Source organism: Tachyglossus aculeatus, chromosome 11 (assembly GCF_015852505.1).
Source record: "Tachyglossus aculeatus isolate mTacAcu1 chromosome 11, mTacAcu1.pri, whole genome shotgun sequence".
Taxonomy (NCBI): domain Eukaryota; kingdom Metazoa; phylum Chordata; class Mammalia; order Monotremata; family Tachyglossidae; genus Tachyglossus; species Tachyglossus aculeatus.
In genome coordinates, this window is record NC_052076.1 from 18803886 (window position 1) to 18818150 (window position 14265).

At 55.5% G+C, this 14265-nt stretch overlaps 1 protein-coding gene across 3 annotated transcripts; it reads left to right on the forward strand.

Annotated features, from left to right (window-relative positions):
• Positions 1-5967: 5967 nt before the first annotated feature.
• Positions 5968-9018, forward strand: CFAP97D1 (CFAP97 domain containing 1). Of its 3 annotated transcripts, none has more exons than XM_038754636.1 (6): positions 5968-6113; positions 7114-7184; positions 7361-7497; positions 8332-8455; positions 8694-8750; positions 8919-9018. In XM_038754636.1, the coding sequence occupies exons 1-5, from the start codon at positions 5990-5992 to the stop codon at positions 8748-8750; spliced, it is 513 nt and encodes a 170-aa protein (XP_038610564.1). In that variant the 5' UTR covers positions 5968-5989; the 3' UTR covers positions 8919-9018. The 3 variants fall into 3 exon arrangements, with proteins under 3 accessions (XP_038610564.1, XP_038610566.1, XP_038610565.1); XM_038754638.1 differs by having other exon boundaries at positions 7379-7497; XM_038754637.1 differs by lacking the exon at positions 8919-9018 and having other exon boundaries at positions 8694-8812.
• Positions 9019-14265: the final 5247 nt, after the last annotated feature.

A 14265-nucleotide genomic window follows, 5' to 3' on the forward strand; every position in this document is an offset into this window, starting at 1 on the left:
TGGCAAAGCCGGGATCAGAACCCAGGGCCTCTGACTCCCAGGCCTGTGGTCTTTCCACTAGGTCACACTGATGTGACCCACCACACATCCAGCCCTGGTGGGAACTTCACCCCCACCCTACCCCAGGGCAGGGGCATTGGAGGATTGAGGATTCCCAGTACTGAGCGCTTGAGAGAGTACAATACAACAGAATCCATAATGAACAGCATTTATGTACAGATCTGTAATTTTATTTATTTGCATTAATGTCTGTCTCTCCCCTCTAGACTTTAAGCTCCATGTGGGCAGGGAATGTGTCTGTTGTTGTTAAAAGTGTGAGCTCCATGTGGGACAATCTGATTACCCAGTAATAATTATAATGATGTTGGCATTTGTTAAGCGCTTACTATGTGCCAAGCACTGTTCTAAGCACTGGGGGGGATACAAGGTAATCAAGGCTGTCCCACGTGGGGCTCACAGTATTAATCCCCACTTTACAGATGAGAGAACTGAGGCACAGAGAAGTTAAGTGACTTGCCCAAAGTCACACAGCCGATGAGTGGTAGAGGTGGGATTAGAACCCACAACCTCTGACTCCCAAGCCTGGGCTCTTGCCACTGAGCCACACTGTTTCTCTACCTACCCCAGCGTTTACAACAGTGCTTGACACATACCATTTTGAAAAGCAGCGTGGCTCAGTGGAAAGAGCATGGGCTTGGGAGTCAGAGGTCATGGGCTGTAATCCCGGCTCGGCTACTTATCAGTTGTGTGACTTTGGACAAGTCACTTAACTTCTCTGAGTCTCAGTTACCTCATCTGTAAAATAGGAATTAAGACCGTGAGCCCCATATGGGACAACCTGATCACCTTATATCCCCCAGCACTTAGAACAGTGCTTCACACATAGTAAGCACTTAACAAATGCCATCATTTTTTTTAATTGTTGTATCATACCTTCCCAAGTGCTCTGCACATAGTAAGTGCTCAATAAATATGAGTGAATGAAATAGGAGACCTTAATTAAATTATTTATTGGATTATTTCCTTCAAGAGGCCTAACTTGACCCTCATTTCTCCTACCTGCCCTCCCCTCTGCATTGCCCCAGCCCCACAGCCCTTAAGTACATATCCTTTTACTCTATTATTTCCCCATCCATAATTTATTTTCATGCCTCTTCCCCGGCACCCCAAACTGTAAGCTTGTGGGCAGGGATCATGTCTACCAACTCTGTTGTGTTGTAATCTCCCAAGTGCTTATTAATACAGTGCTCTACGCACAGTAAATGCTCAAGTACTACTGATTGACTGCCGCATCCTTGGGTTTTCCTCCTGCTTCCAGAATTGAGATTTTTGTTTGTCTCCTCCATTAAGGGGAAGGCTCCTGGAGGGCTGTCTTGCTTGTGTTGTATACATAGGCACTCATTAAAATTAATCCAGCCACACCCTCCCTGTCGCTGGAAATTGCAACCCTGCCCCCTCCAGACCGTAGTGTCAATCAATCAGTCGATAATCAATGCTGTTTATTGAGCACTTACTGGGTGTAGAGACCTGACCTTTTTTTGGTCAGTCCCCACATGGAAGCCGCCACATTCCCGACCTTTACCTGCCCTTCTCTGCCCCTCCCCCAGCTCTGTTTAGTCCATCCTGAACTGTGGCCACCAGTGCTGGCCACCGCTTCCCTGGGTTAGAGGCCGCGACGGGTTGCACGGGGGCAGGGCTGAACCTCTGCCCTTCGTCCCTGGGGTGGGGCGTGGACTTGCTGAGGGTGTTGGGGTGGGACTACCATGGGGGCCCCCCGGATGTGGAGTCAGAGTTAGAAGTCATGGGTTCAAATCCCGGCTCCGCCAATTGTCAGCTGTGTGACCTTGGGCAAGTCACTTAACTTCACTTGGAGAAGCAACATGGCTCAGGGGAAAGAGCCCGGGCTTGGGAGTCAGAGGTCGTGGGTTCTAATTCCTGCTCCGCCACTTGTCAGCTGTGTGACTTTGGGTAAGTCACTTCACTTCTCTGGGCCTCAGTTCCCTCATCCGTAAAATGGGGATTAAATCTGTAAGCCCCAGGTGGGACAACCTGATCACGTTGTTCTACCCCAGCACTTAGAACAGGGCTTGGCACAGAGTAAGCGCTTAACAAATACCACCATTATTATTATTATTATTCTCTGTGCCTCAGTTACCTCATCTGTAAAATAGGGATTAAGTCCAGACGCCCTGGACTCCGTTCCCGAGTGGCCCGCCCGCCATCACACCGCGCGGCCTTGCTGCTGCCGAAAGGCTCCTTTCCTCAGAGCGCCCCGCCATAGACGCCTGGGACTCCGTTCCCGAGAGGCCCGTCTGACATCACACCGTGTGGCCCCCGCTACTCCTGGAAGGATCCTCTCCTCAGAGCGCCGCCATAGATGCCTGGGACTCCGTTCCCGAGAGGCCCGTCTGCCATCACACTGCGTGGCCCCCGCTGCTCCTGGAAGGATCCTCTCCTCAGAGCACCGCCATAGACGCCCGGGACTCCGTTCCTTAGAGGCCCGCCCGCCCGCCATCACACCAAATGGCCCCCGCTGTTCCAGGAATGATCCTCTCCTCAGAGCGCCCCCATAGACGCCAGGGACTCCGTTCTCGAGAGGCCCGCCCACCATCACACCTCATGGACCCTGCTGCTCCCGGAAGGATCCTCTCCTCAGAGCGCCAGAGAGGCCCGCCATAGACGCCCGGGACTCCGTTCCCGCCCACCCGCCTGCCCGCCATCACACCGCGTGGCCCCCGCTGCTCCCGGAAGGCTCCTCTCCTCCGAGCGCCGCCATAGACGCCCCCTGCTTCCACCCCCACCCACTTAAGCGACCTTCCTTATAGTGCCCCCCATCCCCCATTCCCGGTCCGGTCCTGACTGACTCCCCCCGCCACCCCGGGAAAAAGGCCCTTGTTATCACCAAGTTACATTAACGACAACCTCATTCGCACCTACTCTTCCTCCCTCCAAGGCCCTACTGAGAGCTCACCTCCTCCAGGAGGCCTTCCCAGACTGAGCCTCTTCCTTCCTCTCTCCCACTTCCCCCTCTCAATCCCCCGCATCGTACCTCCTTCCCTTCCCCACAGCACCTGTATATATGTATATATGTTTGTACATATTTATTACTCTATTTATTTATTCATTTATTTTACTTGTTCATATCTATTCCCTCTCATCTTATGAAATCTCTCGCTCCATCCCTTCTCCCCTCCTTAACTTCCATCTTCAACCACTCACTCTCCACTGGTTCCTTCCCCTCTGCCTTCAAACATGCCCATGTCTCTCCCATCCTAAAAAAACCCTCTCTTGACCCCACCTCACCTTCTAGTTATCGTCCCATATCCCTCCTACCATTCCTTTCCAAACTCCTTGAACGAGTTGTCTACACGCGCTGCCTAGAATTCCTCAACAACAACTCTCTCCTCGACCCCCTCCAGTCTGGCTTCCGTCCCCTTCATTCCACGGAAACTGCGCTCTCAAAGGTCACCAATGACCTCCTGCTTGCCAAATCCAATGGCTCATACTCTGTCCTAATCCTCCTCGACCTCTCAGCTGCCTTTGACACTGTGGACCACCCCCTTCTCCTCAACACATTATCTGACCTTGGCTTCACAGACTCCGTCCTCTCCTGGTTCTCCTCTTATCTCTCCGGTCGTTCTTTCTCAGTCTCTTTTGCAGGCTCCTCCTCCCCCTCCCATCCTCTTACTGTGGGGGTTCCCCAAGGTTCAGTGCTTGGTCCCCTTCTGTTCTCAATATACACTCACTCCCTTGGTGACCTCATTCGCTCCCACGGCTTCAACTATCATCTCTACGCTGATGACACCCAGATCTACATCTCTGCCCCTGCTCTCTCCCCCTCCCTCCAGGCTCGCATCTCCTCCTGCCTTCAGGACATCTCCATCTGGATGTCCGCCCGCCACCTAAAGCTCAACATGTCGAAGACTGAGCTCCTTGTCTTCCCTCCCAAACCTTGTCCTCTCCCTGACTTTCCCATCTCTGTTGACGGCACTACCATCCTTCCCGTCTCACAAGCCCGCAACCTTGGTGTCATCCTCGACTCCGCTCTCTCATTCACCCCTCACATCCAAGCCGTCACCAAAACCTGCCGGTCTCAGCTCCGCAACATTGCCAAGATCCGCCCTTTCCTCTCCATCCAAACCGCTACCCTGCTAATTCAAGCTCTCATCCTATCCCGTCTGGACTACTGCACTAGCCTTCTCTCTGATCTCCCATCCTCGTGTCTCTCTCCACTTCAATCCATACTTCATGCTGCTGCCCGGATTATCTTTGTCCAGAAACGCTCTGGACATATTACTCCCCTCCTCAAAAACCTCCAATGGCTACCAATCAATCTGCGCATCAAGCAGAAACTCCTCACCCTGGGCTTCAAGGCTGTCCATCACCTCGCCCCCTCCTACCTCACCTCCCTTCTCTCCTTCTACTGCCCAGCCCGCACCCTCCGCTCCTCCACCACTAATCTCCTCACTGTACCTCGCTCTCGCCTGTCCCGCCATCGACCCCCGGCCCACGTCATCCCCCGGGCCTGGAATGCCCTCCCTCTGCCCATCCGCCAAGCTAGCTCTCTTCCTCCCTTCAAGGCCCTGCTGAGAGCTCACCTCCTCCAGGAGGCCTTCCCAGACTGAGCCCCTTCTTTCCTCTCCCCCCTCGTCCCCCTCTCCATCCCCCCGTCTTACCTCCTTCCCTTCCCCACAGCACCTGTATATATGTATATATGGTTGTACATATTTATTACTCTATTTATTTATTTATTTATTTATTTTACTTGTACATTTCTATCCTACTTATTTTATTTTGTTGGTATGTTTGGTTCTGTTCTCTGTCTCCCCCTTTTAGACTGTGAGCCCACTGTTGGGTAGGGACTGTCTCTATGTGATGCCAATTTGTACTTCCCAAGCGCTTAGTACAGTGCTCTGCACATAGTAAGCGCTCAATAAATACGATTGATTGATTGATTGATTGATCTATTCCATTTATTTATTTTGTTAGTATGTTTGGTTTTGTTCTCTGTCTCCCCCTTTTAGACTGTGAGCCCACTGTTGGGTAGGGACTGTCTCTAGATGTTGCCAACTTGTACTTCCCAAGCGCTTAGTACAGTGCTCTGTACACAGTAAGCGCTCCATAAATACGATTGATTGATTGATTGATTGATTGATTGATTGACCGTGAGCCCCACGTGGGACAATCTGATCACCTTGTGTCCTCCCCAGCGCTTAAAACAGTGCTTTGCACATAGTAAGTGCTTAACAAATGCCATCATCATTATTATTATTATGTGGGCAGGGGCTGTCTCTATTGCAGAACTGTACTTTCCAAGCGCTTAGTACAGTGCTCTGCCCACAAAATTGCTCAATAAATACGATTGAATGAATGATTGAACGTCAGGGTGAGACACTTGTGTCCGTCCCCGCCCTTCCCAGGGCTGCAAGACGGAGAAGCACTGTGGCTCAGCGGAAAGAGCCCGGGCTTGGGAGTCAGAGGTCATGGGTTCAAATCCTGGCCCCGCCGCTTGTCAGCCGTGTGACTTTGGGCAAGTCACTGAACTTCTCTGTGCCTCAGTTACCTCATCGGTAAAATGGGGATTAAGATTGTGAGCCCCACATGGGACAACCGGACCACAGCGCTTAGAACAGTGCTTTGCACATAGTAAGCGCTTAATAAACACCAAAATTATTATTCTTATAAGACGGTTCCGGCCTTGAACGTGGGGGTGGGGGCCGGGGCTCTGAGCTTCCCACACATGCACTTTTCAGGCCAGGCCGGTGGCAGCAGCCCCCTCCTCTCCTCTGCTCGCTGGAGGCGGCCCCGCCCCCCGCACTCCCTGGTTGCCCCCCGCGCAGCCCACCGGGCCCGGCTCTAAGGGCCCTCGGGGGGGCTCGTTCGTGACGTCATAGCCGGGGTGGCCATGGCAACCAGCAGGGTCCGCGGAGCTCCCGCTGCCCGGGCCTGGCAGCGCATTCCTGGGCGGGGGGGGCGGTCCGTGCGGGCCATGAACAGGTCGGTCCGGGCCTCGGCCTGCCTTGGGCAGCCTGGCAGCCCCAGGCCGAGCGCGGGCCTCAGGGGTCGGCTGGACTCTAAGCTCCTGACCACTCACAAGAAGAAGGCCCAAGTGGGTAGGTGTGGGCTACTGAAAGGCGGGGAGACCCCCGACGTCGACGGACCTGGGAGGAGGGGGCCGCCCGCAGCTGCGGGGGGCGGGAGCAGCCTCCAGCAGCAGGAGGGAGCGGAGCGTCTCTGGCTGGGCCCCTCCCCACCCCCTCTTTCCCCTTCCCCGCCGCCCACCGACCCGGGAGGGGTGGGCCGTCCGGGACCGGGGGGGGGGGGGTGTTAGGGGCGGCCCCCTCCACTGACCCACCTCAATGCCCTGTGGGGCGGAGTCCAGTAGCTCTCCCTACCTCCCGCTGGCAGCCGGGCAGTGCCAGGCCTAGGTGGAGATCATCATCATCATCATCAATCGTATTTATTGAGCGCTTACTATGTGCAGAGCACTGTACTAAGCGCTTGGGAAGTACAAATTGGCAACATAGAGAGACAGTCCCTACCCAACAGTGGGCTCACAGTCTAAAAGGGGGAGACAGAGAACAAAACCAAACATACTAACAAAATAAAATAAATGGAATAGATATGTACAAGTAAAATAAATAAATAGAGTAATAAATATGTACAGACATATATACATATATACAGGTACTGTGGGGAAGGGAAGGAGGTAAGATGGGGGGATGGAGAGGGGGACGAGGGGGAGAGGAAGGAAGGGGCTCAGTCTGGGAAGGCCTCCTGGAGGAGGTGAGCTCTCAGCAGGGCCTTGAAGGGAGGAAGAGAGCTAGCTTGGAGATGATACAGGAAAGGAGGCTGGGGTTCACCTTGCAGACCACCCCAGCCCCTGCTCCCGTGGATACCACCGTGAACTCTCTCTCGCCTAAACCGGCCTTAAACCAGAATGGGCATTAGCCGGTCCCCCTCCCACCCCCAAGGCCGCCCTTCTTCTATGAGACAGTCCCACCCCGGCAGGGCTGCCTCTTCCCCTGGAAGCCCCCCGCCCCCGAGATGCCCCTCCCCCACAGCCCCCCAAACGTGGCCGCTGCCCCCGGCCGACCCACCCCTTTCCTTTAGTAAAGGCCGCGGTGGACACCAGCGCCCCGGTGTTGCAGGTCTACCAGTTTCTGAGACTTTCCAAGCTGCAGGTAACGGGGCCTGCCCACCCGGGGCAGCTGTCCGCGGGGGGCTGGGGGATGGGGCTGGCGCCGCCCCCACCTCCCCAGGGCCTCCAGCCCCCCCACCCCCCGCCCCGGACTCGCGCGGGCCGTCGGCTGCTGGCCGGGACCCCCGAGCAGGGTCCCGGGGCCGGGCACTGTGCCAGCCGCGCCCCATGTTGCAGGCCGAACAGAAGAGACTCAACCGGATCGAGAACGAAAACAAGCAGCTGTGCATCAAGATCGCCAGCATCCAGCGCGGGCCCCCGCGGGTGGACTGCTGGAACGAGTACTATTCTCGGAGGTGAGGTGCGGGGCGGGGGTCGCGGCTCTAAGGGGCCCAGAAAACGGGCCTCCGCCCGAGGGGACCCCCACACGGGTTCGGTGGTCGGGGGAGCCACGGGCCTGGAAGGGCGGCTCCGCCCCACGGTTTGCCCGACACCACCCCGAGCCCCCGACCCGGCCAGGGCTAGCAGGGGGCGAGGCGAGGTGGGGCCGGGGCAGGGCAAGCAGGGGGAGGGATCGGTACAGGGCGGGGTCCTAAAGGGGGCGGGGATCAATCAATCAATCAATCGTATTTATTGAGCGCTTACTATGTGCAGAGCACTGTACTAAGCGCTTGGGAAGTACAAATTGGCAACACATAGAGACAGTCCCTACCCAACAGTGGGCTCACAGTCTAAAAGGGGGAGACAGAGAACAGAACCAAACATACCAACAAAATAAAATAAATAGGATAGAAATGTACAAGTAAAATAAATAAATAAATAAATAAATAGAGTAATAAATATGTACAACCATATATACATATATACAGGTGCTGTGGGGAAGGGAAGGAGGTAAGATGGGGGGATGGAGAGGGGGACGAGGGGGAGAGGAAGGAAGGGGCTCAGTCTGGGAAGGCCTCCTGGAGGAGGAGGGTCAGACTGGGCCGTGCGGGCCTGGGCCACTGCCATGGGCCTCTCATAGGGACTGCCTCTATATGTTGCCAACTTGTACTTCCCAAGCGCTTAGTACAGTGCTCTGCACAAAGTAAGCGCTCAGTAAATACGATTGATTGATTGATTTCCAATCGACGGGCCTGCTGTCCTCCCTTTCCTCCCTCCCCCGGCCCCTCGATTTTCCCCCCGCACCCCAGTCTGAACCGGGAGTTGCGGAACAGGGAGGTGGTGCGGATCACCGTGGAGAACCAGAGCATCCTGAGGAGGCTGGCTGACCGAAAGTCCCACTACGACCACAAGTCCTTTGAAATGGACTGGCAGGCACGAGTTCCCCCGGTCCTTCCCTCCGTCCCTCTCGCCCCCCGGCAGGGACCAGCCGGGGGTACGGAGGAGCCATGGCGGGTGGGGGTCTCGGGAGGACCTCTGGGGACTCCCACCCGCCCGGTCAGCCGGACCCTTGTCCGCTCTCTTTCTTCCCCCGCCCCTTCGGAACGCTTAGAACAGTGCTTGGCACATAGTAAGGGCTTAACAAATGCCATTATTTCTTCTTATTTTTCAGAACTCGAGGCGCTTCATCCGGAACCACGTGCGGACGCTCCCCGAGCTGGGCCCTTAGGTGCGAGCCGCCCCGGACCGGACAGACGGCCGGCAGACCCTCCGTCTGGGGCGGGGACCCAGGGGGCCGGGGGCGGGGGCCGCGGGGCAAGCAGGTCCCGGAGAGAGGCCGGGCCCGGGAGGCTTCGGGCTCGGTTCTCACCGTGCGGCCCCGCTCCTCTCTGCCCAGGGAAGCCGGGAGCCCACACACCGGAGCATCTTGGCCCGTGAGGCCGAATAAACGGTGGCGCCGGGCGGCCTGGGGTCGCGGAGGACGCCCCCAGGTTGTATCTCGAGGCCGAAGTGAGGCTCGCCGCGGGGCCCATGTGTGCTTATTTCTGTAGCTTCAGCGACGTTTAACCGGGGCGGATCTGCGTTCCCCCGGTGCGACGCGGCCCCAGGACTCGTCCCGCTCGGGGATGGAGCAGCGAGCCGGGCTGGGAGGAGGCCCTACCGCCGAGGGGGCGAGAGAGAGGGGAGTAGGGGGAGACGAGGAGGGGAGGGAAGGGCTCCGGTCGGGAGCCCCCCTGCAAAGCGGCCCAGAGTGAGGAGGCCGGGGCTGTGGGAGCCCTCCTCCAACTCCTCTACGGGGCAGGTGTCTCGGAAGCCCCCCACTCCTCGGGTAGGCCAGGGCTGGTGCCAGGCTGGGATTGGGTGGAGGCTTTTCACTCACAAAGCCCAGCCTGCAGTGCCCTACCAACAGTGTGCTTCAATGACCGTCCTGCAGTGTCTGCCCCCCCGCCCAGTGCCATAATGACCTGCCTGTAGTGTCCTGCCAGCAGTGCCCAGACTGCAGTCCCCAGGCCGCAATGATAGGACCGCAGTGCCCAGCCTGCAATACTGGCAAGTGCCTGGCCCTCAGTGCCCAGCCTGAAGTGCCGCAATGCCCTGCCTGCAATGTCCTACCAGCAGTGTGCTTCAATGACCGTCCTGCAGTGCCCACCCCGCCCAGTGCCGTAATGACCTGCCTGTAGTGTCCTGCCAGCAGTCTCCAGACTGCAACCCCAGCCTGCAGTGACAGGCCCGCACTGCCCACCCTGCAGTACTGGCAAGTGCCTGGCCCATAATGCCCAGCCCACAATGGTTGGCCCGGGTCAACCCTGCAAGAGTCCTTGCTGCTGACCTGCTGCCCAATGCCTTTCCCGCCCAGATCACACTGCGTAACTAGGTGGCCAAACTACGCCTTCCAGGTTGCCACCTGCATAGGCCTGGCCAAACCAGAGTCAATGGGACTGCTGCCTTGCCTGCCCTACCTGTCTTGCCTGTTCCTGACCAGACTGTTCCTGGCCTGCCTGCCCCTGCTCTGCCTCCCCCTGCCCTGCCCCCTCCTGTCCTAGCTGCCCTGCCTGCTTCTGCCCTGTTTGTCCTACCTGCCCTCCCTGTCCCTGCCCTGCCTGCTCCTACCTTGCCCCTTCCCTGCCTGTCCCTGCTCGGCCTGCTTCTGTCCCATCTGCCCCTGCCCTGCCTGCTCCTGCCCTGCCTGTCTTACTTGCCCCTGCCCTTTCTGCCTGCCCTGACTGCCTGCCCTGCCTGCCACTTCTTTGCCTGCCCTACCCACCCTGCCCTGCCTGTCCTGCTTACCCCTTCCCTTCCTGCCTGCCCTGCCTGCCGCTTCTTTGCCTGCCCTTCCCTGCCTGCCCTTGCTCCTGCCCCCAGGCTTTCCTAACCCAGTCCCAAAGCTGGCCTCAGTCCCAGCCAAAACCCCAAGCCCTAAACAAAGCCTCCACTCCCTTGATATGCACCCTGGACTCCCCTGGACTCAGATTCTCAGACCCTTTGCTACACAGTCCTGCCTTTCCCCAGCACCCCCAGCCCACACTAACTCCCCATAACCTTGACCCTTCCCAACACCCCAGCTCAGACTACCCCCCTCCTTAACCCTGCCCCTCCCCCAGCACCCCCAGCCTAGACTACCCCCTTACACAGCCCTGCACTTTCCCCAGCACCTCAACCCAGACTACCCCCTCAGTAGCCCTGCTCCTTCTCCTGCAACCCAAGCCCAAATTACTTCCTTTCGCAGCCCTGCCCCTCCCCTGGCCCCGCCAGCCCAGACCACTTTCCTACTTAGCCCTAACTCCCTCCCCCCAGCCCTTGGGCCTGACTCCCCCAATATGCAACCAGGACTCTCCCATCCTCAAACTCCCAGACTTGCCCCCTACACAGCTCTGGACAACCACATGCCACCTCCCACAGTCCAGATGTCTCCCTGTGGGTTCTAATCCTGTTTATGCCACTTGTCTGCTTTGTGACGTTGCGCATGTCTATAACTTCTCTGTGCCTGTTACCTCATCTATAAAAAGGGGAGTAAGACTATAAGCCCCATATGGGACATGGACTGTGCCCAACCTGATCAGCTTGTATCTACCCCAGTCCCTGACACATAGTAAGCACTTAACAAATGCCATTAAAACCCCCCAAAACACAGCTCCACCCCTGCCCACGTAGCACCCCCAGTCCTGGCTCCCTGGAAAATCAGCTGGGATTCTCCTGTCCTTAGATCCTAGACTCTCCCAATCCACAATCCTGACCCCTGCCTGGTCTCCATTTCAACATATCAATAGTATTTTCTGAATGTCATAGGCATTCAGTGCAGAACACTAAAGTAAGCACTTAGAAGAATACATTATAACAGAGTAGGTAGACAAGATCCCTGTCCTTCAGGAATTTACAGTCCAGCACATAGACAGATGCAGAATAATCTGCAAATAGAGAAGAAAGTAAAGATAGGGAAGCTTAGTTAATTCGTAGGGGTTGAAAATTCATATAGACAGTAGTGTTACAGGTGTGGTCTAGTGGATGGGCCTGGAAATCAGAAGGACTTGGGCCCTAATTCTAGTTCCAGTACTTGTCTGCTGTGTGACCTTGGACAAGTCACTTCACTTCTCTGTGCCTCAGTTACCTCTTTTGTAAAATGGGAACTAAGACTGTGAGCCCCATGAGGGACATGGATGGTGCCCATCCTGGTTAGCTTGTATCTATCCCAGTGCTTAGTACAGTGCCTGACACATAGCTAGCACTTAACAAATGCTATTTAAAAAAAGTGCCAAAGTGCTTAAATGGCACAGGAGGGTTGAGGTTTGATTTGGGTGACATACCTAGGGAGGGAAAGATTAATCCAGGGAGGGCTATGAAGATGAGGAGAGCTATAATCTGGTGGGCTCGAAAGGGGAGGGAGATTTCAAGTAGAGGAAAAGGAGTGAGCAAAAGGTTAGCGAAGGGAGAGACAATCAATCAATCAATCAATCAATCAATCGTATTTATTGAGCGCTTACTATGTGCAGAGCACTGTACTAAGCGCTTGGGAAGTACAAATTGGCATCACATAGAGACAGTCCCTGCCCAACAGTGGGCTCACAGTCTAAAAGGGGGAGACAGAGAACAGAACCAAACATACCAACAAGATAAAATAAGTAGGCTAGAAATGTACAAGTAAAATAAATAAATAAATAAATAAATAGAGTAATAAATATGTACAACCATATATACATATATACAGGTGCTGTGGGGAAGGGAAGGAGGTAAGATGGGGGGATGGAGAGGGGGACGAGGGGGACAGGAAAGAAGGGGCTCAGTCTGGGAAGGCCTCCTGGAGGAGGTGAGCTCTCAGCAGGGCCTTGAAGGGAGGAAGAGAGCTAGCTTGGCGGATGGGCAGAGGGAGGGCATTCCAGGCCCGGGGGATGACGTGGGCCGGGGGTCGATGGCGGGACAGGCGAGAGTGAGGTACAGTGAGGAGATTAGTGGTGGAGGAGCGGAGGGTGCGGGCTGGGCAGTAGAAGGAGAGAAGGGAGGTGAGGTAGGAGGGGGCGAGGTGATGGACAGCCTTGAAGCCCAGGGTGAGGAGTTTCTGCCTGATGCGCAGATTGATCGGTAGCCATTGGAGGTTTTTGAGGAGGGGAGTAATATGTCCAGAGCGTTTCTGGACAAAGATAATCCGGGCAGCAGCATGAAGTATGGATTGAAGTGGAGAGAGACACGAGGATGGGAGATCAGAGAGAAGGCTAGTGCAGTAGTCCAGACGGGATAGGATGAGAGCTTGAATTAGCAGGGTAGCGGTTTGGATGGAGAGGAAAGGGCGGATCTTGGCAATGTTGCGGAGCTGAGACCGGCAGGTTTTGGTGACGGCTTGGATGTGAGGGGTGAATGAGAGAGCGGAGTCGAGGATGACACCAAGGTTGCGGGCTTGTGAGACGGGAAGGATGGTAGTGCCGTCAACAGAGATGGGAAAGTCAGGGAGAGGGCAAGGTTTGGGAGGGAAGACAAGGAGCTCAGTCTTCGACATGTTGAGCTTTAGGTGGCGGGCGGACATCCAGATGGAGATGTCCTGAAGGCAGGAGGAGATGCGAGCCTGGAGGGAGGGGGAGAGAGCAGGGGCAGAGATGTAAATCTGGGTGTCATCAGCGTAGAGATGATAGTTGAAGCCGTGGGAGCGAATGAGGTCACCAAGGGAGTGAGTGTATATTGAGAACAGAAGGGGACCAAGCACTGAACCTTGGGGAACCCCCACAGTAAGAGGATGGGAGGGGGAGGAGGAGCCTGCAAAAGAGACTGAGAAAGAACGACCGGAGAGATAAGAGGAGAACCAGGAGAGGACGGAGTCTGTGAAGCCAAGGTCAGATAACGTATTGAGGAGAAGGGGGTGGTCCACAGTGTCAAAGGCAGCTGAGAGGTCGAGGAGGATTAGGACAGAGTATGAGCCGTTGGATTTGGCAAGCAGGAGGTCATTGGTGACCTTTGAGAGCGCAGTTTCCGTGGAATGAAGGGGACGGAAGCCAGACTGGAGGGGGTCGAGGAGAGAGTTGTTGTTGAGGAATTCTAGGCAGCGCGTGTAGACAACTCGTTCAAGGAGTTTGGAAAGGAATGGTAGGAGGGATATGGGACGATAACTAGAAGGTGAGGTGGGGTCAAGAGAGGGTTTTTTTAGGATGGGAGAGACATGGGCATGTTTGAAGGCAGAGGGGAAGGAACCAGTGGAGAGTGAGCGGTTGAAGATGGAAGTTAAGGAGGGGAGAAGGGATGGAGCGAGAGATTTCATAAGATGAGAGGGAATGGGGTCAGAGACAAGATTGAGGCACAGTGGAGTAGTTTGAGAGAAATGAAGTGGGCAGTTGGGGTGTTAATGGGAGAAGTAGGCTGATGCAGTTAGATATCAAGCTGGGATGTGATGTGCCTAAGTCAGGTGATGGCTGGCCAGATCAGCTGGAAGGGAAAAGGTCAGATCTGTGAATACTGTGAGGGAAAAACTGACAGGATTTAGTGACAGACTGAATGGAGGAGTTGAAGGAGAGTAGTCCGGGATTGCAGGCTTCTGGCACAGGGAGCATGGTGGAAATTACAAGTGAGTCAATGAGAGGGTTTGGAAGGGAAGACTTTGGTTTTGGACATTTTTAGCTTCAGGTGTTGGTGATCATATTCTGGAGGCGGGAGACGTGAAATTGTAAAGGAGGTGAAAGATCAGGGCTAGTGAAGTAGATTTGGAAGTTATCTTCATAGAGATAGTAGTTGAAGCCCAGAGGATGGATAATAATAATTATGATGAT